We start from the raw sequence: 23,196 nt of genomic DNA on the forward strand, positions 1-23,196 counted from the left end.
TTGTTTTGATTTTGTTCGATCCAAACATCAACAGCAGCCCCTTGTAATCACACAGCGGAACAAAAAACTACCAGAATTGATTTCCGATCGCACATAACTATTACAAAATACCCAGAACAATTACAAAAAAAATAGATCTAATACAAAACTAATTTTGTAAAATCTATTCTAACACGATCAACCCTCGTGTAAATTACAACCACGATTAAACCACGTGGAAACCAAAACAAAAATTAACCACGATTAAACCACGTGGGATCCAAACACATAATTAAAATATACATGGCCATAATAGTGGATTAACAACCTGCATCAAAACCAATACAAGCAAAACACTATATACACGCATATATAATTACGACATGGACATTATATCATAAAACGTAGAACCCATTACCAGGCTCTTGATACCAATTGTTGGGAACCACGGACTTAGGGTGTTACTACGTTTTACGATAAAGATTACGAAAAGAGGATTACCTTGTTAATTGTTGATTCCACGCTCTTCTATTGTATTCCCAAATTCCCTTGAGCGAAGTGTGGCCTCCGTCTTCTCAAGTTATCCTCTCTTCTTGCTCCTTGGTGGCTACAATATGTTTTCACACAATTGCCAAGCAAGAAGAGAATAAGAATATATATAGGCTACAATAGGGACCATGGATAATTAGGTTGGGCCTTCTAATTACATCTTGAGCCTAGCCCAATGTAATTAAATATTAATTCAATCGACTAAAGAATTAATATTTGCACTACCTTTCCTAATACCGTAATTTAATTAATTCGGTTCCAATATTATTTGCTTATTAAATTCCCCATGTTTAAAATATCATATGTCCATTAATTAAATAAATTACTGATAATTTATTTAATTAATATCTTTTATCCTTGATCATCCACTCAACCTTTATTTAATTATGCCAGAATAAATTCCACCTACAGGGTTTCCCATAATTAAATCTTTTTGAGCTTTCAAGGGGACATCATTAACCCGAATATTATCAGGACATGGATTCCTTCAATAAATAATATCCACCATGTATATAATTCCATCACCCAAAATATAATGATATAATTCAAAAGAATTATTTCATATATAAATCAAAGCATGTAAATAATATACACGTGTCAATTACTATTTCCGGATTAAGAACCTAAGCATTAATAATAACATAGAATCTTAGTTCTCCTTCTTAATCAGTATTAAGGGAACAATTCTAAATTTGATCATGTTCAATATACACAAAGTATACTAGTATTATTTATTAGTCAATATAAACTAATCTAAATAATACTACAGTCATACCAGTGGATTGTCCAACACCACCTGTGCTGTGAACCTTATTATATTATATAACCGTATTTAACAATCTAATATTTTGTATCCCATTTGATACTAGATTGTTCACAATATATAATATTAGACAACATGTAAACATTCAAATGATTCTCAAATAAACTGGCTAGAAATAAATGTACATACTTCAAATAAATATTTTCAGTATACACTAACAACCTTATCATAAAAATAGTATAGCAGCTCGATTTACACATATCTATTAACAGAATTCACGAAATCAAGGTATACGCACACAATACACATATGCAAAGATTCGATTATAGGAGAAATAATCATGTGAAAGATTAAAAGTCAGAAAGAGAGGATATCTTTACCTTGTTTTAGTAGTCAAGTTCAAAGTTTGCACGGAGAAGCTCGAATCGCCGAAATCTTCACCACCGTAGAAACTTGGAATGTCGAAGGATATGGAGCTTTATGTGTGGGAAACTTAAAAATAAAAAAAAAAGAAAAGAAAGAGAAAAGGGTTTTATGTTTATATAGGCGCGAAAAACTAAAGGGGCGACGGACGGGTGGCGTCTTCTGATTGGTCGAAAAAGAAAGACATGGGGAAGGGGTACAACCACTCGCGTGTTCCAAGGAGGAGTTGAAGAGTTTGAAATAAATATGAATTATTTCAAATTAAGGAAGCTATATCAAATAAGGATTTAAATTCAATGCGGGTTAATTTAAGATCTTAAATATGATGAATTCTTGATTAATTAGAAATTGGGCCTTTACGGATTCTTGTACAAAATAGAAGTATAAAAGATAAGGGGTGGATGAAAAATAAGTTGAGCACGATTATTCAGTTATTCAAGCACGATTATTCCAGGGTGTTATAATCAATTTTCTCTTATAACACATACCATGACTACAAAGTGTGAAATTGGATAATGAAACTACATAATTAAACATAGAGTAAAAATACAATAACAACCTCTAAACTCATGATTTTATATAGATTAAAATTGAAACTAAAACATCGATTATGAAATAAAAATATATATTTAAATCACATATTAGTGTGCTTTATAGAATTGGTTAAAAGAGTAAGCTGTTTTTTATGCTAATTATAAGATCGTATGAAGAAATATTATACTAAAGAAGCTTCCAATCATTGTATAAGAGTTGAAAATCTTAATGTCCGTATATACCTATTTTGACTGTGTGTGACTTATTATATACATATAAGATACATGTTACCAGAGAAATTTGGTTAACAACGATTTGAGGTCCGCGGTCGGAATTAAGATATGCAGCGATGGTCCTTCATCGTAAAAGTCGTTGGAATGTGATGATTATGATGAATCGGGGGCTGACACCGCAAGGATGTTTGATAGTGGCATATAGAGCTCTCTCTTCCAATCTCTTATAATGTGCTTACGTACCTCCTTTTATAGAGAATAAAGGCCTACGTAGTTATTGGAGAACAAGAAACCTAGATGGAATTGGCTTCTCATTCTGTGGCCCAATGGAAGTCGTCGAACCAACTTCCTATTATAACTCAAACATTAATTTATTTTACAACTGCCCAGGTATGCGGCCTAGTCATAAAGGCCCAAGGCTTGGTTACGACTTCGGAACTTCACGGATAAGGAAACTCCTCGACCGGTGGATATCCCACCTGCTACATCTATTTTCGTTGATCGTAATCGCATGTATAGTCATGACTTACCGTAAATTTTCAAGCGCATCCTAGCCCCCTAATGAGGATAACCCAACAGACTATATGACAAGTGATCCCAAGCGTATAAGTGCAAAGTGCAAGATAATCCAAAAGTCTCCCGACGAGGACAACTCGTCAAATGCACACACGGGGCTTCCAAACCACACTAAGTGTTTAATGATTGTTCCCCTACGAGGAGAACACGCAAGACTACAGAAAAATGTCTTCAATATGTTTTCCGGGACGACGAGCTCCTAGAGGCCCTCTTTCCTTCACATGGTGCGCCCTGAAAGGGGTTGAAGTCATCTGGAGGCTCCTCCGGATGCTTAGGGCGTGCCCTAGGTATGGGAGAGCTCCTCTAGGGCTCCTCTTCTTTACTTGTGTACTTTTATATTTATTTTAGTTATGGGAACAACAATTTCACTAATCCTTCATAATTATTCAACTTGCATTGCGGAGCGGCCACCCTGTGCGGCTTCATGCAGAACTCCATCGATCGTCGTCATAATTTCTCATCAATTATAGTCGAAGGCGGCTGTACTAGGCGCGCCCTGCGCAAGCCGCCCCCCGCGCGCTATACAGGGCTTGCGCGGGGCTCCAGAAACGCATTTTTCGGAACTCGTCATTTCTCATCATCCTTGATGATGATCCGACTCATTTCCTCTTTTCAAATTTTAGTTTTAATAACAACTTAGTAAAAAAAAAATTTAATATAATTTTTAAAACTTAAAAGTTGTCATGTTGATACATACAATTCTATTAATAAAAAAAGTAGATAATATTCTCTCTTGAATTTAATTTTAGATTTTGTAACATTGTATTTGAAGTAGTCAAGAAAATTAATAAAATAAGAATCTAACCATGATTTCATGTAATCTTGATAGCTCAAAAAAGTAATACTCTCTTTATTAGATTTTATTTTATTTAAAATTGTGTTAGGTACGAGGTACCAATAAATTTTGATTTTTTTTCTACTGTGAGTTGGTAAAAAAAAATAATTAGCTATAACTGCCTTCGACATTTTTATATTTTTAAGGTTTCACTCCACATTTTTAAATTTTTATTACATATTCAAGCGATCATTTTATAACACATATTAACTTTGAAATTTGTCTGGAACATATATAGTTCCAAACTAAAATTATGCGTCAAAATTTAATACATTACAATTAAATTAATGATTATAAAATAACAATTCAATCTCCATTAAAATTAAATGCATGTGTCTTCAAACCATCAAACACACACTCTCGGCATATCTGCTACTGTATCAGTTATCTCAACATAACAATAGCCATATGCCCATATCCCGTGCTATAAATTCAAGACACAGGTGGTAATAAACCAATATGGTAACTAATCCTGGAAATTTACCCCCTTCTTTCTTGTTTTTTTTCCCGGGAAAATTAACAGCCTGCACTTCCTCCCTCCCTCCCCTTCTAGATATTAATCCTCTCAACTTTCCCAAGGTTCATCCCCCTTTTACCCCTAATCTCTCTCTCTCTCGATCGACAATACATCAAACAAAACCTCTCTCTCTCTCTCTCGCGACAATACATCAAACAAAACCTTCTCTCCCTCTCTCTCTCTCTCTCTCGACAATACATAAAACATATCCCTCTCTCCCTCTCTCTCTCTCTCAATTATCAATCTCTCCGCCATGGGAGACACCCCACCCCAATTACCCCAAACCCCATCATCATCAGAGCTTAATATCCCCTCAACAATGTCATCAAGACCCACTCTTTCTCCCCCAAATCTTCTCTCTCTAGGTTACCAACCCTCCCCATCTCGAACAATCATCAGTGATCGTTTTATTCCCAGTAGATCTTCTTCCAATTTCAATCTCTTCAATCTCTCTCCCCCTAGTAATTCTGATGACCCTCTTTCTTCTTCTTCTGCCGCTTATACTACCCTTCTTAGAACTGCATTGTTTGGCCCTGATTCCGGCTTTACGCCTCCGGTGACGCCTGATAAGTCTGTCGGTGCCAGGAATTTTCCGGTGGCGTCGCCTACAAGAAATATTTTTAGGTTTAAGAGTGAGACTAGACAGTCTTTGCATTCTTTATTGCCTTTTGAGACTGATGATCACTTGCCTGGGATTAGTCATAGCCCGGTTAAGGCCGCGAGGAAGGTTCCGAGATCCCCTTATAAGGTTAGGATTTGATCCATTCTATATATGTTTGTTTTTGTGTTTATAGCCTTTATAATTGATTGAGTGAATTATGTTGAAAGTTTGGTTTTTAATGTGGTTTTTAGGTATTGGATGCACCTGCATTACAGGATGATTTTTATCTGAATCTTGTCGATTGGTCCTCGCATAATGTTCTGTCTGTGGGGTTGGGTAATTGTGTGTACTTGTGGAATGCTTGTAGTAGCAAGGTGATTTTGATTCTTTTTAAATGTTTCTTGTGGTTTTTGAATTTGGTTTTTCTAATGTTCTTGTGTGATTGATATGGTTCTTTGATACTTACAGGTGACGAAGTTGTGTGACTTGGGTGTGGATGATAGTGTTTGTTCAGTTGGGTGGGCTCAGCGTGGTACTCATCTTGCAGTCGGAACTAGTAATGGGAAAGTTCAGGTGATTATTTTGACTTCTACGTACGGAAATGTGGAAAAGAAATTAATACATAATCATGTAGTTTGATCTTTGTTAGTTTTGCAATTGCATAATGGGGTAACTTATAGCAGATGACATTACTTAGATATAATGCACTAACCCTAAGCCAAGTAAGCCAGCACTTTAGATATAATGCACTAGTCCCAAGTCAAGCCAGCCAACACTGTGTGTTATTAACTTGTATATCTATACTTGTCCTCATTAGTAAGCATTGTGTTGGATATACATTTTGTTATGTCCTTAAACATGTGAAATGTCTCTATAAAGGTTTTGTAAGTGAATGAGCGTTGTAGTTGTATCGCAGTGTTGCAAGAATTTATGGTGAAAGAGTCCAGTAGACCCGCTTAAGCTCACAAGAGCATAGCTGCATTTTGACTTGAGAAAATGTGCTTTTAATGCGATTAAAAATACCTTTTGGTATATATATTTGTCTTTACGTGTGTAATAGCTATTATTGATGGAAACACCATAAGGCCCTTTTCCGCCTAATTTAAGTCTTACCTAATGAGTACAACCCTATCCATGTCATTCATTATTTTTTGTCGGATTGAAAAAGTCATTATATTTAGCATTTCCTATTGTGTTTTGATTAATGACGAGGGCCTAATTTTAGGGCATGCCTGATATATCTAGAACCGGCAAATTTTATAATACTTATTAATGTTAGTAGTTTATAAAGTAGACACATAGGAACACATAATGAAAGACGTTTCCAACCTTCTATACCTAAATCTAGGTCTATCAGATAATTTCTTCCTTGTTTTATGTATACTTTTAACTTAGATTTGCAATTTCATCTATTTAACTGAATGGATGTTGATTATGTGATGCACATCCCTCAATATATGTGTAGGTTCCCCCACAAAAGCTTTTACCTTGAGTACTTCAGACATATATTAAAAATAACAAACAACTTCTACCTGACATTCAGCACAATGCTAAACACCAGTTTCTTGAACTACCAGTTGAAGACATTGATAACTTAATTTAGATGCACTCCCTAACGCTCTATATCTTTCACTTTATTATAGATTTGGGATGCCTCTCGGTGTAAAAGGATAAGAACTATGGAGGGACATCGGCTGCGTGTTGGGACCCTAGCCTGGAGCACATCTCAACTATCTTCTGGAAGCAGGGACAAAAGTATTCTTCAACGTGATATACGTGCTCAGGAGAACTATGTTAGTAAATTAAGCGGACACAAGTCGGAGGTCAGTTATCAGTATCTATTAAGCTCGGTTTAGCATTTTTGTTTTGTCTTCTCATATCTACCTTATTAACATATTCTGTTGATTAAGATGCAGGTTTGTGGATTGAAGTGGTCATACGATAACCGTGAATTAGCATCTGGTGGAAATGATAACCGAGTATGTGACTGGAGTGGCCTGTAGTTTGACCCAAGTTCATTTTTAAATTAATTTGTCCATACACTAGTATCTACAGTAAATACTGAATTACATTTTCTCTTCTCTGTTCAGCTTTATGTTTGGAATCAACATTCAACCCAACCTGTACTAAAATACTGCGAGCATACAGCGGCTGTAAAGGCAATTGCATGGTCGCCCCATCTTCATGGACTTTTAGCTTCAGGTGGTGGTACCGCTGACCGGTGTATCCGTTTCTGGAACACGGCCACTAATTCTCACCTGAGCTGCATGGATACTGGTAGTCAGGTAACAGTGAAATCATTTCCGCATTATGAACATGTCTTCTGATATTAAATATCTGTTTTCTTCATTTTGCAGACGATTTATGCTAAATTTGGGCCATGTTACCTATTTTGAAAACTGAAACGACCACGATATGATTAGTTCTTAAGTTTTGTTTGTTTTGTGGATCAAGTATTTTTTGATTTTGTGGTGTTTGCTTGATTTAGGAAAATATATTTCTGATTTTCTACCCTTTGTAAGTTTAGGGCTTATATTATTTGGATACTCCGGTGTTTAATATAATTTTTTCCCAAAAGGAGTAAAAATTCTTAGATATATATGTGTATGTGTGTGTGTGATATCAGAAAAAATGACTTCCCTTTCCAATCTCGCTTCCCAAAAAATTAAATTTAAGCAAATTTATGCATCAGTATGATTATGAACATTATAAAGAAAATAAATTATTTTCTAGTAAAATTTGTTATTCCGGGATATTATTGGAATGATGCTTTCTGAGTAACCATTTTCCCGAATCTATGTTACTCGGACTCTTCATTTTACCTTCGAGTACCCGTGTTGGAATGGACACTCAGACTCGGGCACTTATTTTAAGCCAAAAACATGTATATTTTTCAAAATGTTGCGAGTTCGATACCTGGACAAGTGTCCATGTCGGACACTTCTAGCCGAGTCCGTGTAACATAGTCCAGAATCAAGAAATTTCTGCAAACAAACGGAGCCTTAAGCTAACATATAAGTTCCAACAATGCAAGGTGTAAAAATTTTGTATCAATAGGCTTGTTTCATGATCATGATTAATGACAATAAGAGATATTCAGTTTATTTTTCTCTTTTTCTTGTACTTAGATTTAACACAACTCATTGACATTTCTATGCCAATTAGTCTTGGAGTCTTATAAATGATTCAGCTGTCAGTACTTCTAGCTATTAGGTAATTTTAACATGATTGTAATCTTTATTCTATGTGGGCTTATTCTGAATATCTCAACTTCTGCTAGTTACTTTATTTGTTGGATTTATTCAGAGTATTATGTAGTACAAATACAGTAGTAAATTTTGATATCAAATATTGAAATGAATCAACATGTGATCATCACCATCAAAAGATTTGAAAGGCGTTGCACAAGTTAACTTTTGTTAATTTATATTCAGTTAGCTTATTGTATTTGGTGGAAGTAATTCTTGGCTGCAAAGTTATTGACAGAATGATTAATAGTCCTTTAATTGCTCTAATTGCTTTCTTCTTGTTAGGATACATTTTTTGCCAGTATTTATTAGCTAGCTTGGAGGGTTTTGATTGTTTTTTCATATAATGTTGTTCATTGTGCAATAACCATAATAGGGTACTCATTTTTACTCTTCCTATGACAGGTGTGCAATCTAGTCTGGTCAAAAAATGTCAATGAACTTGTCAGCACGCATGGATATTCTCAGAACCAGATAATAGTTTGGAAATATCCTACAATGTCAAAGGTATTGCACGGTAGTCCTCTTAGAAATAGCATGACGCCGTGCCTTGTGATGTCTACTTCGTGATTAATATGAGCTTTTCGTTTATGCAGTTAGCAACCCTTACAGGCCACACATTTAGAGTTCTTTATCTTGCCATTTCTCCAGATGGGCAGGTAACTTGGTTGATCATTTGATTACCAGTAATTCTATTTATGCCCATTTGAAAATTTAATCCTTTACCTACTATAATTGTGCTGCAGACTATTGTAACTGGCGCAGGAGATGAAACACTGCGGTTCTGGAATGTTTTTCCTTCCCCGAAATCTCAGGTAACTATCAATAAATTTACATGTTCCCAACAAATATGGGCAATTAATAGATGCTTTTTCTTTTGGTGTGATCTCCTTTTTTGAGATTATAAAATGTAAAAGAGTACTTGTGTACTGTAAATTTAGTAATACTAAGCCTTGGCATGTTGAATGAAAATGTCATAATAAGTGGCAATGCATTTTTCACTGCAATTAGCAAAAAAAAATTATTTTTCCCTGCATCTTACTTTCTTCCAGTTAAGATTTCATATATCTATGTCTATAACCAATAAGGAGCTAATAAATTACTGGACCTTCTTAATGCAGAACACGGAAAGCGAAATTGGAGCGTCATTTTTGGGAAGAACTCAAATCCGGTAACCCCTGCATATTTATCGGCTTTGAAGTTGGGAAACATTTAAAGTTCCCTTTTGGATGTGACGTTTGGTTAACTAAACAATGAAAGAGAGGAACATTCACAGCAGGCTTAAAAGTGAAGCAATATGCAACTACAAGGGATGGATGTACTGCAAATATAGGATAGTTAGTGTCTTTTCCTTTTTTTGCATAAAATGTATAGAGAGAACCCTGGGGAGGTGTTATTTATTCTCGATAACTTCCTCCTGGACAAAAGTTACATTGCATCTGACTGCACTGACTGACAGCTTTTCTGTACCATTTTTAAGTTAGATTTTAGTAGAACCTTGGAGGGGCAGATGTCTAAAGCTTGTAATAACATAATGGATTTTAAGCTTATTGATATGTTCTTTCCATATGACTATCTCCTTCTACCTATTACTGCTGTATGGATCATATACAAGTAATTTTATTATACTAGTTGGTACTAGTTGATATGTTGAATTTCATTGTTAGTTTGAGAACCCGAGTATACTGAACCCGAAGGACTCAACTTGAACTTATTAGAAGCAACAAATGCAAAATTTTTTAGACATGTTTGCCTATATTTTGTGCATTTCTTGTTTCGGCTTGTTTTTCTTGTTTCTGGGTGGTGGTAACTGGGAAGGGTTCAGGTAGAAGGTGCTGAAGCCCCCATAGGTCCTGCACTACAATGTGTTATATTGTGAGTAAAGATATACTCAAATCGCAAAGGGATAGTTAGGCAGTGATGTTCTGAAACCACTTAAGAAAAAGTGTTGGCAAAATAAAATATAATTAACATTTGGTAATTAATTTATAAGCTTTAATTAGTTCAAAAAAAATAAAGTTACTGCATTGTGGAAAGTAGGGTGAAGGTTGATAATAAAATATACTGTAATATTTTAGACAGTTTTCCATTCCACAACTTATAAGAAAAATAATCCAATTCTTATCAAATATTCGAGAACTTAATCGTTTCTCAACTTATAACAAGATATCAGAGAACTTATTTTGACAATTAAAATTTTGCGGAACAACAAGGAAGGTAACAAAATATAACGTAAAAGAAGTCTAAATTATACTAGAACATCATGTTCTAATTCTCAAATACTTGAGAAGGTAACAAAATGTAATATCAAGTTTGAATTATATTACTATTGACAATTAATTTTTTCAAAAAGATTACAAGACATAACGCAGAAAAAGTCTAAATTATGCTAAAATGATGATTTAGTTCTCAAATATTTGAGAAGGTAATAAAATGAGACGTCAAACAAGTCTGAATTATGATACGGATCATGCTCTAATTCTAAATAATAAATAATAATTATTTAAAGTTACAAATACTGGATACTGAAAATATTTGGAATGATTAGGGCCTTAGGCCAAGTGAATTTCCCATGTTCAAAATTATAGATAGGCTTGTCCTATTTCGGGATCATCAAAATCTGAAGGTAGTAATAAATGGGGAGAGTATAAATTAGTCAAATTGATCGAAATTGTCATTTAAATCGATTAAACCGAATTTTACGATTTACTAACAATTTGATTCGGTTATAGATTGACATTTTAAAAATCGATTTTTTTTAATTTAGTTTCGGTTTTTACCTCCGAACCGACTGTAACACCTTAGTCCCACATCGAGGAGATTTGAGACTTCTGTTCAGTTTATAATACAAAGTACTACTACGATGTGCACCAATAAATTAGGATCTTTTGGGGGTCTGTGGTGGGCTTGTCGTAGCCCAAATTGGCTACACTCGGGATAGTATGCTTCGGTTTATTTCGGACTCGTAATCGAGACTTGACCTGGTTTTCGAAAAAGACTCGGGATTTGACCCGGGTCGTGACACCGACCGAAATAACCGAACCTCATATTTAGCATGAAATATTAATATACATATATTTGTAATGTGCAATTAATAGTAAATATAATTTATACCATGTGTGTAAACTAAAAGATATAAAAGAACTAAACTTAATATATTTTATTCTAAGATATTAATATCTATATATGTGTTATATTTTCATTATTTTTATTTTTTTCAATAAAATATGAGATTTGGTCGCATCTTTCTTGTCTTCTTACTTTTTTTTATTACTTAAAGTCATAATTTTATATATTCTTTTTTAGTATGGTTATAATAGAAAATATAATTCTATAATTTGATACAAATTTTTTATTCTTATTTACAAGTTCAAGTGTAATTTAATTTTTAACTTTGTTTTATAGAAAAAACATTTTGAACCGAAATCAAACCAAACCGTTTTAAACGGATTGGTTTGGTTTGACTTTTTCAAAAAAAGCTTTAGTTTCGTATTGGATTTTAGAAAAATCGTTAATTTTAGTTTAGTTCGGTTTGGACCCTTCAAATGGTTCAAACCGCCCGAAAGTCACTCCTAATAATAAATATGGTATCCCCACATCTAGATTCTAGGCCAGAGGTCCATGTCATCTCAATATTTAGTAGACGGGCCATGAGCCAGATAGATGTTGGTTGTATTTTACGCTGAGAAATTTACAGTTGCCCTAAGCTTTGGGCTGAATAACCAAGGTTGCTAAAGGCTTTCACTTGGCATGAATAGTTCATTGGCGGCAGAGTATATCCAACATTGAATCAATTTGTAATATTTTCACAACTTAATTTTTATTTTTATTTTATTTTTATTTTTATTTTTTTTTTGCCAAAGAAAATGTTTCATTAACAAACCAAATCCTTGTTCAGTACATGATAGAGTTCTGGGTAAACACAATTCCCACTCCATATACGATCAGCTACAGAACTATTGTGCCTCGCTAAGAAGTGAGCCACTTTGTTCGCGGATCGTTTAACAAAAATTAGCGTCACCATACGATGATTTAACTCTGAAATTAAATACCTACACTCCTCTATAACTCTGCCCAGATAAGACAGATGGGTTGAAGAGCACCGAATTGCTTGTACCACTGCTAAACAATCAGTCTCCACTATCGCCGGTTGTTTTAGATTATATTTGATCCAACTCAAAGCTTCTTTGATACCCAGAGCCTCGGCCAAGTCAGGAGCTATACGACCTTCCCTGCAACTGGTTCCAGCAACTACCAGTTTGCCTCTATGATCTCGAGCAACCATGGATAAACAATATGTAGAAGAGTTTTCAAATATTGCTGCATCGACGTTAAACTTAACCGTACCTTCCTATGGATACTCCCAACGCTCTTTGCCGTCTTCTTGGCCCATAAAACCAAGAAAATGATCGAACGACTTATCTTGAGCATTCTTCCATTGGTTAAGTAAGAGCTTTGCCAATTTACAAACATCTGAGTACTCCTTTCCACGTTGATTCCATATCACCTCGTTTCTATTATTCCAAAGAGACCAGCAAACCATAAACACCTCCTGCAATTCTATAATCTTACATTTCTGAAAAAGTGAGTTTACCCACCTGTCGAAGTTTGAACTATTATTTTCCTCAGTATTAATGCCTAAAGCATTCCAACATTGCTTTGCCATTGAGCATGTTACCAGAACGTGGTACACTGCTTCTATTTCATCATTACACACCGGACATTTATCATTGACATCGACCCTTCTAGTCAACAACTGGTCCTTCGTAGGTAGTATATTACGAACTACTCTCCATATAAAATGTTTTACCTTCAAAGGCACTTTAGCATTCCACAGCTTCTTCCATGAGATACTATCATTCTGGATGTAACTTTGCTTGACTTCTTGAATTGCTGTATAAGCTGAACGCACTGTATATTGCCCCTTTTTATCCCATTTCCAGAACCAGCAATCTGAATCAGCATCTCTCAACGGTATAGACAGAATGAGCTTAGCATCTCTATCAACAAAGACATCCTTTATAACATCGACATCCCAAGCATACTGTCCTGGTATCATCAGAGCATCAACATTCCTATCCCTGATAGCTTCATTATCTGTGTGGACATAAGGATCATCGTTAGGAAGCCAAGGATCTTTGGTTATGCTGACTGTTGTACCTGTGCCCACTCGACGAACAACCCCTCGCTTCAAGACAATCTGAGCTTCCATAATCGATCTCCAAATATAACTGGGATTGCTACCCACATTGGCTGACAAAAAAAAACCCTCAGGATAATATCTTGCTTTAAAAACTCTCTCAACTAGACTTCCTATTTTGACAAGTAATCTCCAACCCTGTTTACCCAAAAGAGCCACATTAAAATCTTATAATTTTCGAAAACCCAGAACACCATTTGATTTCTTCGTACACATACGATCCCATTGCATCTAGTGAATGCCCTTATTAGTATTCGAACTCTTCCACCAAAATTTGTTCATGACTCGCTCCATATCAGTACATAGTTGCTGAGGAAGAAGAAATAGACTCATGGTGTAGTTGGGTAATGCCTGTGCTACAGTTTTCAACAACAATTCCTTCCCTCCTCTCGATAACCATTTCTTATCCCACCCCTGCACTTTCTCCTTCATACGATCTTTTAGATATCCCAGCATGGCTGATTTATTACGCCCCAACATACTAGGTAAACCCAGATAAGTCGTATTATCACCCGCCTCTTTGAAGCGCAGCATAGCACATATTGCATCTCGAAATTCCTGTGCAGTATTTCTGCTAAAAAATACAGAAGATTTAGCAGCATTAATCTTTTGACCTGAAGCACGCTCAAAAATTTGTAACAAATCAACAATATGATCTGCCTCTCTCTCATTCGCTTTACAGAAACTATAAGTGTCATCGGCAAAAAACATGTGGGTTAACCGAGGCGCTCTTCGAGCCACCTGAATACCAGTCAAATTATTCCTTTTTTCATACTCTTTAATTAGCACAGATAAGCCTTCCATGCATATCAGTAATAAATAAGACGAGAGTGGATCTCCTTGACGGATACCACGATTAGGGATTATAGAACCAAACCTTCTACCTGCGTGGCAAATCTGATACTTAGCTGAATACACACAAGCCAACATTAATTACTTTTTCCTAAATAATATTAAAGAATTTATGGGAAAGGGAACATAATTTTCTCCAACTAAATAATGTCGATTATGTTTTGTATTTTTCTTTTTGTGAGTATAATTATTTAATAACGGAAAAATGGACGTGAGGATAACCCATGTAGCTTCCATAGAAATTTAATAACATTTTAGTAAATATAGTAATTTATTCTAAAATTACAAATTTAACCTATTGTATTTATATAAAAAATGTGATAATCTCAAGTACTTGAGGTCATATTTTAAAATAAGTTTAGTATTAAATATTATTTTAGTGACGTAAGTTTAGTGAAAACTTGTTATAAATATTATTTTAGTATTAACATGATATATTTTATTTAAAATTAAAATATACTTTTTCAAAGTTATTCTTGATTTTTTAAAGGAGTGTGGTTGAACACTACTTAGGCGACATAGAGTATGAAAGAATTATTGGAGATTTAAACCTAAATCCAAAACAATATCATGAATTTATGTTAAAGTTGACATCTGAGGAAACATCATGATATCCAACAAATCTATAAATTCGTAGATGTATTAAAAATTATTAGCTATATATATATATATAGGGAATACTCTAATGAAATTATAAAAATCAATTTTAGAATAGAAATTAGAAATTAAATAACTTTTTTTAATTATTTTGAAATATAACACATATGATGTGAGAGATGGAGAAAAATACAGTGAATTCGGATTTAAAAAAAGTTTACCGTTAGACGGGAAAAATCAAATTAAAAACGGAGGGGAAAACAGAAATTTTGTGTGTGAGGGTGCAGATTAATTGGGTGTGGTGCTTTTAGGAGACCATTAGATTATATTGATCTAATAGTTTAGATTAGTTTTTAGTTTCTATTTTAGGTTTAGTTACTTGAAACTAATCTAAATCTTTGGATCAATCTAATCTAATGACCCCCTAAAAGCACTACACTCAGCTAATCTGCACTCCACACACACAATTTCAGTTTTTCCCTCTGTTATGGATAAAAAACTAAGGTTATTATTTGCTGTATTTATTACTAAGATTCGGGAGCTCAAGGCCTTTAATGGCTGCTCTCGTGTTTCGTGACTCGATCTGCCTTTACGAGATGCCTACGTATCTCTGTGAATTAGAGAATCAAGCCAAAAAATGTAGTTCTGATCTGTGGGGTGAGGCCCCTTATATAGATGTTGGGAGTCCTTGAATTGGACTTGGTATAGGAGACTTGGTGAGCAAGTCTCATAATTAGAATGGACTTAGGAGTCCTAAATAGTAGGAAACTGATTCCTTATCCTTTTAGATCCCCTTGAGGATAATCTATAAGGATTTATATCCTTATCGGGACTCTTCTCAATAGCTGATTTTTACCTTATTAATTAATTACGAAATTAATTAATAATCAGGGCTTTTGGGCCTTCTTTATTCCATCAGTCCTGACCTGGTCTATAAGGCTTAACCTTTCCGGTCTGAGTATCATATATCTTTTTATTGGGCCTAGCAGCCCACACCTTGCAGTATTTAATCATAATTTATTTATTCCTATCATTTGCCCCCCAACTTTTGGGAAACATTGATTAGGTTTCGCAGAAGTTAAGTCTGTTTATTCCCTTACAGGGTTTCGTTTTTGCGTAAAGTGTGGAGCGACCTACACATTTACAATAAATCTTCCTTTTATTCAGGAATTATCTTAATTCCAGGAATTTTTCCCTTATTTCCGGGATTTTCCCTAATTTTCTGGAATTTATCCTTTAATTTCTGGATTTTTCCCTAATTTTATGGGATTTATCCTTTAATTTCTGGATTTTCCCTAATTTTCTGGGATTTATCCTTAATTTTCTGGATTTTTTCCTAATTTCCCGGGACTTATCCTTAATTTTCTGGCTTAAAATCGATCAGAATGCATTCAAAATCGATCAGGATGCAGACAAAATCGATCAGGATCCAAGCAAAATCGATCAGGATCCTGATCGAATTAGCTCAGGATCTTACACTCTGGTCGACAGGATTCCTGATCGATTTCGATCAGGATTCTGACCGAATTGGCCTTCAAAGTGACACCCTAGTCGATTGTTACACGGGCTTAATCGACCAGGATTCCTGATCGATTTCGATCAGGACTCTGATCGAATTAAGTGGCTCTCGACCATTCTGATCGAATGGAATATCGATCAGGACTCTCTTCTATGTCGATCAGGACTCTGATCGATCTTAGGGGATTTCTTCCCTCCTGTTCGAATAAGATATCGATCAGGACTCTTTTCTGTGTCGATCAGGACTCTGATCGAATTAAGTGGCTCTTGACCATTCTGATCGAATGGAATATCGATCAGGACTCTCTTCTGTGTCGATCAGGACTCTGATCGATCTTAGGGGATTTCTTCCCTCCTGTTCGAATAAGATATTGATCAGGATCCTCTTTTGCATCGATCAGGACTCTGATCGAACCATATTAAGGTTCTGGTCGATTTTTGACTTTTTAAATTCCACAGGAGCTTCTAGATTGTTCCTGATACTTCTTGTAGATGGGCCTCTAGATTGGGCCTGGCTAAATGGGCCTAAAAACGCCTCGTATTCCGAGCTTTTCGCCTATATAAGTGTAGTGTGGAGTGAGAATCCTCACTTCACTTCCCACTTCTCATTTTCTCTCACAATTTTCTCTAGAGTTCTCCCTTTGAGAAGGCGATTTCCGGCGACCAAAGCCACCGCAGCTCCACCATTCTCAAGTATTTCTGGGTTTCAAGCCTTCAACCGAAGCATATCAATGGCGGACCGTGACCTGGCTCGTTTGCAGAAGATGAATGTCTCTAAAAGAGGTACAAACATTCAAATTCAATCTCCATATACTTCCCTCATTGATATGATTAACTCGAGAGGTGATGAATATCATTCTCTGTCTGAGTTAGATTCGTATAATCATGGTAACACTTTTCATGAGTTAGATGGGAGGATAGAGTCTATGAACACCCTGTACAGACTTCCACCCCACCTTAGGATCACTCCAGCCGCCCCTGGGGATAGGACTTGTAATTGGGAGTTAGATAGGACTTGTAATTGGCAGGTCTTAGGTTCCCATTCCATGAATTTATTCCTCGTTTACTAGCCGATGTACGAATCAACCCTTGTCAACTCCCTCCTAACGCCTGGAGGAACATTATCTGTTTTATGGTCCTTTGTCTCAGGAATAGCTTCCCTCTTTCCGTAGCTGTCTTTAGGAAAGTTTTCCAATTCTATAATAGTTCCATGAGTCAGCCGGGCTGGGTTTTAATTCGCCAACGGCCCAAAATTCCCCATATCTTTGATAGTAACTCTATAGTCGAGAACAACCCTAAATGGAGGGATGAGTTTGTCAGGCTGACCTGGGCTGGGGGTGATTGGGCCACACTCTTCCGTAGGCCATTTTGCAAAGTATCAGATGGTAGTCCTGGTAGCATCAGATTAACTGATGAGGAGGAGGTGGCCTACCAAGCCTTAATTTCAGATGATGGGAAAACAGACACCTGGACCCTTTTGGAGGAGTTTTCCTTGAAGAAAGTTGGTCTCTCCCAGGCCAGTGATAAGGGTAAATTTATACCTGCGTAATTATTTTTCCTTCTCTTTAATCGCACTTTTTCTTTTTTCTGGATTTTAATATTCCTTTTACATTTCCTTTCAGCTTGTGAGGCTATTAATAATGTCAATAGGCCCAAAGAGGGGGAATCTGGCCGCCAGAAGAGGGCCAAGTTAAACAGGGACCCCAGGAGCAAACCTGACGGTCCTACTTTCCTTAAGCCCCACGTCTCGGTGGTCGAGCTGGGGGACGATGTGGATCCTCCACTTAAGGCACATTCCTTCAGGCCTAACTGGGGCTTCAGGAGGAGCGATACGGTGGTTGGATCCACCAAACATGCCAATGATTGGTCGTACCATTCCATCACTCCCCATGATTTCACTGACATTGTTACGGGGAGTGATATCGAGACTATTGAGCTTCAGGGTTCTCAAGCCCAAGCTGCAGTAATTTTCTTTTTTCTTCTCTTCCTTTTGTGAATTTCAACTTTTCTTGTATCCCAATGAATTTGTGCTAACTCATACATATTTCTTTGCAGAGTAATACCTATTTCCAGGCGGCCCTACATCAGGCTAGATCCTGGAAGGGTAACTCTGATGATTTTGAGAAGGAGATGAAGAAGTGGGAGGAGAGAGCCAAGGTCCTGGAGAAGAAGCTGGACACGAAGAAAGAGGAGCCGGCTAAGGCTCATTCTAAGCTGGTGAAACTTAGGAGCGATAAGGATAAGCTCATTGATGACTACATGGATTCTGACAAGTTTAAGAATCTCATGGAGATTCATGATGAGGGTCTTTATTCCCTACAGTTCACTCAGGGATGGGATGCGGCCGTGAAGGCGGTTTCTGAGAAGTACCCGGGCTTAGTCGACCGTAAGGACTTTATAAGTCCTGAGCAGGCTGAGTCAGAGGACAGCATAGACGCCCTCTTCAACTCCCCTCAGCCAGATGATCGCACCTTGGATCCTAACACTGCTTCTCCTACCGCTTCTCCTGCGAAGGACGCTGAAGGCGCTGATAAGGAGAAAGAGAATGAAGGCTCCCGCATGGAGGAGTAGTTTTTCTATTATGTAATTTTATCCTTAACTTATGTCTGGACTTTTGTTTGTATTAAAACTTATTACCCTCCGGGGCTATTTTATATGCTACTTTCCTTATTTGCATTCTCTCCTTCATTTTTCCGATACTTTAATATTCAAACTTGGCTTAATGGGCCACACAAGTATTATCACAACTCAAACATCCATAGGTTGAAATAATTTCGAACTCTTCAATTTCAAGTCTGGTTTTCCAAAACCTTACATAATATGGGTTCGACCCTGATCTATAATAGCTAAACAATAAAAATCCTATGCAAACAAAGCTTCAAGGTGCTTTTAAACCTACTTGTCATAATGACAAGTGAGAATCGTACTTCGACCATCTTACACGTAGTAAACCTTCAGGTTTTGTGCGTGCCAGGTTCTCGGGACTTCAAAACCATCCATAGTCTCCAGCTTGTAGGTTCCTCTACCCTGAACGCTCTTGACTCTATACGGCCCTTCCCAATTTGGGGCAAGCTTTCCTTTCTGTCCGACACCAGAAGCCTCTATTTTTCTCAAGACTAGGTCACCTTGTTTGAAAAACCTCTCTTTAACCCTTAGGTTGTAGTAGAATGAAGCCTTTTTCTGATATTCTACTATCTTTGCATGTGCTTTATCTCGCACTTCATCGATCAGATCCAGGGCTAACCTCTGCCCTTCCTCATTTTCTTCTGCGTTGAAAGCCTGAATCCTTGGAGAGGAATGTGATATCTCCACGGGAACTACTGCTTCTGCCCCATATGCCAACATGAAAGGAGTTGCTCCTATCGTGACTCTACAGGTAGTCCTATAGGCCCATAATATGGGAAGTATCTCATCCACCCAATTATTTCTTGACTTCTCGATCCTCTTCTTTAGTCCATCCAGGATTATCCGATTTGCTACCTCTGCTTGCCCATTGGCTTGCGGGTGAGCCACAGAGGTGAATCATAATTCAATTTCATTTTCTTCACAATACTTCTTGAATTCCTCATTGTTGAATTGTGCTCCATTGTCAGTGACGAGGATACGGGGAATTCCATATCGGCACATAATGTTTTCCCACAGGAATTGTGCAACCTGCTTAGTTGTGATTTTGGCCAAGGGTTTGGCTTCGATCCACTTGGTGAAATAATCAATGGCTACAATCAGAAATTTCCTTTGTGCCGTGGCCATAAGAAAAGGCCCTAGAATATCCATCCCCCACATGGCAAAGGGAATAGGCGAGTTGATAGAGGTCAGCATCTCGGGGGGTTGTCTAACAACTGGTGCATGCTTCTGACAGCGATCACACTTCTTCACATATTCTTTGGCATCAGCCATCATTTCTGGCCAATAGAAGCCTAAACGGGTTATCTTATGAGCCAAGGCCCTGCCCCCCAAGTGCTTCCCACAAATATCTTCATGCACTTCCTCAAGAGCCAAGCGTGCCTCATCGGGCCTGAGACACCTCAAGTAAGGAACCACGAAAGATCTCTTATACAGAATTCCATCTATCAAGGAGTACCTTAGTGCTCGAACAGTTAATTTTCGTGCTTCAGTTACATCGCTTGGCAACCATCCAGTTTGAATGTGAGCCTTAATGGGATCGATCCATGACGCCCCCAGGCCTACGGGAGCCACAAGCTTAACATCTATGCTTCGTGTCTTCAAAACACAGAAGTACACACTTCCTGAACTTTCTTCAATCTCAGATGAAGCAAACTTTGATAGCGCATCTGCTTTAGCATTTTCTTCCCTTGGAATGTGTTCAACATGGCATTCATTAAATTGGGTCATCACAGCCCTTACTAGGCGAACATATTTAGCCATCGTATCATCCCTTGCCTCAAATTCTCCCTTTACCTGGGATATGATCAGCTTCGAGTCTCCACGGACCTTTAAGTTTTTGACTCTAAGTGTCCCAGCTAGACCAAGGCCAGCAATCAGGGCTTCATACTCTGCCTCATTGTTTGTGGTTGGGAAGTTTAGCTTCATAGCATACTCAATTAAGAATCCATCAGGGCTTTGCAAAACCATTCCTGCTCCACTGGAGTTTGTTTTTGATGCCCCATCAAAATAGAGAACCCAATATTCTTCACAATCCTTCTCTTTGTCCCCATTGTCGACTCCCTTGTCTTGAGGTATGATATCTTCCTGCCCCCCGACTTCTTGGTTGGGTATGGTACATTCCACCACGAAGTCAGCTAGTGCCTGAGCTTTTATGGCCGTACGTGGCTTATACTTGAGATCGAACTCTCCCAACTCTATTGCCCACTTAATCAGTCTCCCACTTGCCTTGGGACTGTGAATGATGTTTCTCAGTGGCTGATTTGTTAGCACTTCAATCTGGTGAGCTTGAAAATAAGGACGCAGCTTTCTTGAAGCCATTATCAAGGCTAAAGCGAATTTCTCAATAGTGGAATAATTCAACTCTGCGCCATGCAAGATTTTGCTGACATAGTATACGGGTTTCTGAACTTTCAGTTCCTCCTTAACCAACACCGCGCTCAAGGCGCTCTCTGAAACAGCCAAGTACAAGAATAAAACTTCACTCAGAACTGGCTTGGCCAACAACGGGGCCTGGCCCATATACTTCTTTAACTCTTCAAATGCCTTCTGATTTTCCCCACTCCATACAAAGTCTTTAATGTTCTTTAATGACTTGAAGAATGACAAGCACTTGTCTCCTGACTTGAAGATGAATCGTCCTAGTGCCGCAACCCTTCCTGTGAGCTTCTGTACATCCTTGACAGTTTTTAGTGGTTCCATATCCAGGATTGCCTTTATTTTATCGGGGTTGGCCTCAATTCCCCTCTTTGAGACCATCAATCCCAAGAATTTTCCAGATCCTACTCCGAAAGCACACTTCGTTGGATTCAACATCATCTTGTGGTACCTTAGGACCTCAAAAGCTTCCCTCAAATGGGTTATATGATCAGTCTTTACTAGACTCTTGACTAGCATGTCATCAACATAGACTTCCATAGTCTTCCCAATAAGATCCTTGAAAATTTTATTCACCAATCTCTGATAGGTGGCTCCTGCATTCTTGAGACCAAACGCCATAACAAGATAACAATAAACACCAAAGTCAGTGATAAATGATACCTTTGGAATGTCATCCTTATGCATTTTGATCTGATTGTATCCGCTAAATCCATCCATGAAACTCAGCATCTCATGTCCAGCAGTGGCATCAATCAAAGTATCAATTCTAGGCAGCGGGAAACAGTCTTTGGGGCATGCATCATTCAGATCAGTGAAGACTATACACATCCTCCACTTTCCATTAGCCTTCTTCACCATTACAGGGTTTGCTAACCACTCCGGAAATTGAATCTCCTCAATGAAACCAGCCTCTAAGAGCTTTTCTACTTCCTGTTTTATAGCCTCTTGTCTTTCCGGGGCAAAATTTCTTTTCTTTTGTTTCACTGTCTTCCGGCTTGGATCCACGTTTAGCTTGTGAGTAATTAACTCCGGGTCTATGCCTGGCATATCAGCTGCTGACCATGCAAACACATCACTATTTTCTTGCAAAAATTTCACTAACTTCCCTCTAAGGGGATCCTCTAATGTGGCTCCAATGAAAGTCATCCTCTCAGGATTCTTGGGGTCTAAAGGAACCGAAACCAATTCTTCTGCTGGCCTTCCTCTATTCTCATCATTTTCTCGAACATCCATATCTTCAATTGGAAGAACCTGCCCCCCGACTCCATCTGCCCTCAAAGAGGCCACATAACAGCTTCTAGCCATTTTTTGATCTCCTCTCTCTTCTCCAATCCCGTTTTGGGTGGGAAACTTCATGACCGAATGGTAGGAAGAGGGGACTGCCTTGAAGGCATGTATCCCTGTTCTCCCCATGATAGCATTATAAGTTGAACTAGCCTTTACCACCATAAAATCCAGCATCTGCGTTGCTTGCCTTGGTTCCGTACCTATGGTGGTTGGCAATTTGATTATCCCTTCCACAGGACATTCTACTCCAGCAAATCCATATATCGGCATGTCGGTTGGTGTCAACTGGGAGTCGTTATATCCCATTCTTAGAAAGGTGTCGTGGAGCAAAATATCCACAGAAGCACCATTATCCACAAGGACCCTCTTAACCGGGCTATTTCCTATTATTGGTGTTATGACCAGCGGGTCGTCATGGGGAAACTTCACACCCTCTAGGTCGGAATCATCAAAAGCCAATGTTACTTCTGTCCTGGCCCT

The 23,196-nt window shown here is 37.5% G+C and overlaps 2 protein-coding genes across 3 annotated transcripts; one reads left to right on the forward strand and one right to left on the reverse strand.

Annotated features, from left to right (window-relative positions):
• Positions 1-4,384: 4,384 nt before the first annotated feature.
• Positions 4,385-9,825, forward strand: LOC141666946 (B-type cell cycle switch protein ccs52A-like). Of its 2 annotated transcripts, none has more exons than XM_074473205.1 (10): positions 4,385-5,157; positions 5,262-5,384; positions 5,479-5,583; positions 6,654-6,833; positions 6,921-6,989; positions 7,101-7,295; positions 8,664-8,765; positions 8,855-8,917; positions 9,005-9,073; positions 9,380-9,825. In XM_074473205.1, the coding sequence occupies exons 1-10, from the start codon at positions 4,663-4,665 to the stop codon at positions 9,431-9,433; spliced, it is 1,455 nt and encodes a 484-aa protein (XP_074329306.1). In that variant the 5' UTR covers positions 4,385-4,662; the 3' UTR covers positions 9,434-9,825. The 2 variants fall into 2 exon arrangements, with proteins under 2 accessions (XP_074329306.1, XP_074329307.1); XM_074473206.1 differs by having other exon boundaries at positions 4,388-5,157; positions 6,927-6,989.
• Positions 9,826-12,609: 2,784 nt separating this feature from the next.
• On the reverse strand, positions 12,610-14,262 carry LOC141665405 (uncharacterized). The gene is made up of 2 exons (XM_074471391.1): positions 13,810-14,262; positions 12,610-13,596 (listed from the first exon to the last, which is right to left on the reverse strand). The coding sequence occupies exons 1-2, from the start codon at positions 14,260-14,262 to the stop codon at positions 12,610-12,612; spliced, it is 1,440 nt and encodes a 479-aa protein (XP_074327492.1).
• Positions 14,263-23,196: the final 8,934 nt, after the last annotated feature.

Source organism: Apium graveolens, chromosome 6 (assembly GCF_009905375.1).
Source record: "Apium graveolens cultivar Ventura chromosome 6, ASM990537v1, whole genome shotgun sequence".
Taxonomy (NCBI): domain Eukaryota; kingdom Viridiplantae; phylum Streptophyta; class Magnoliopsida; order Apiales; family Apiaceae; genus Apium; species Apium graveolens.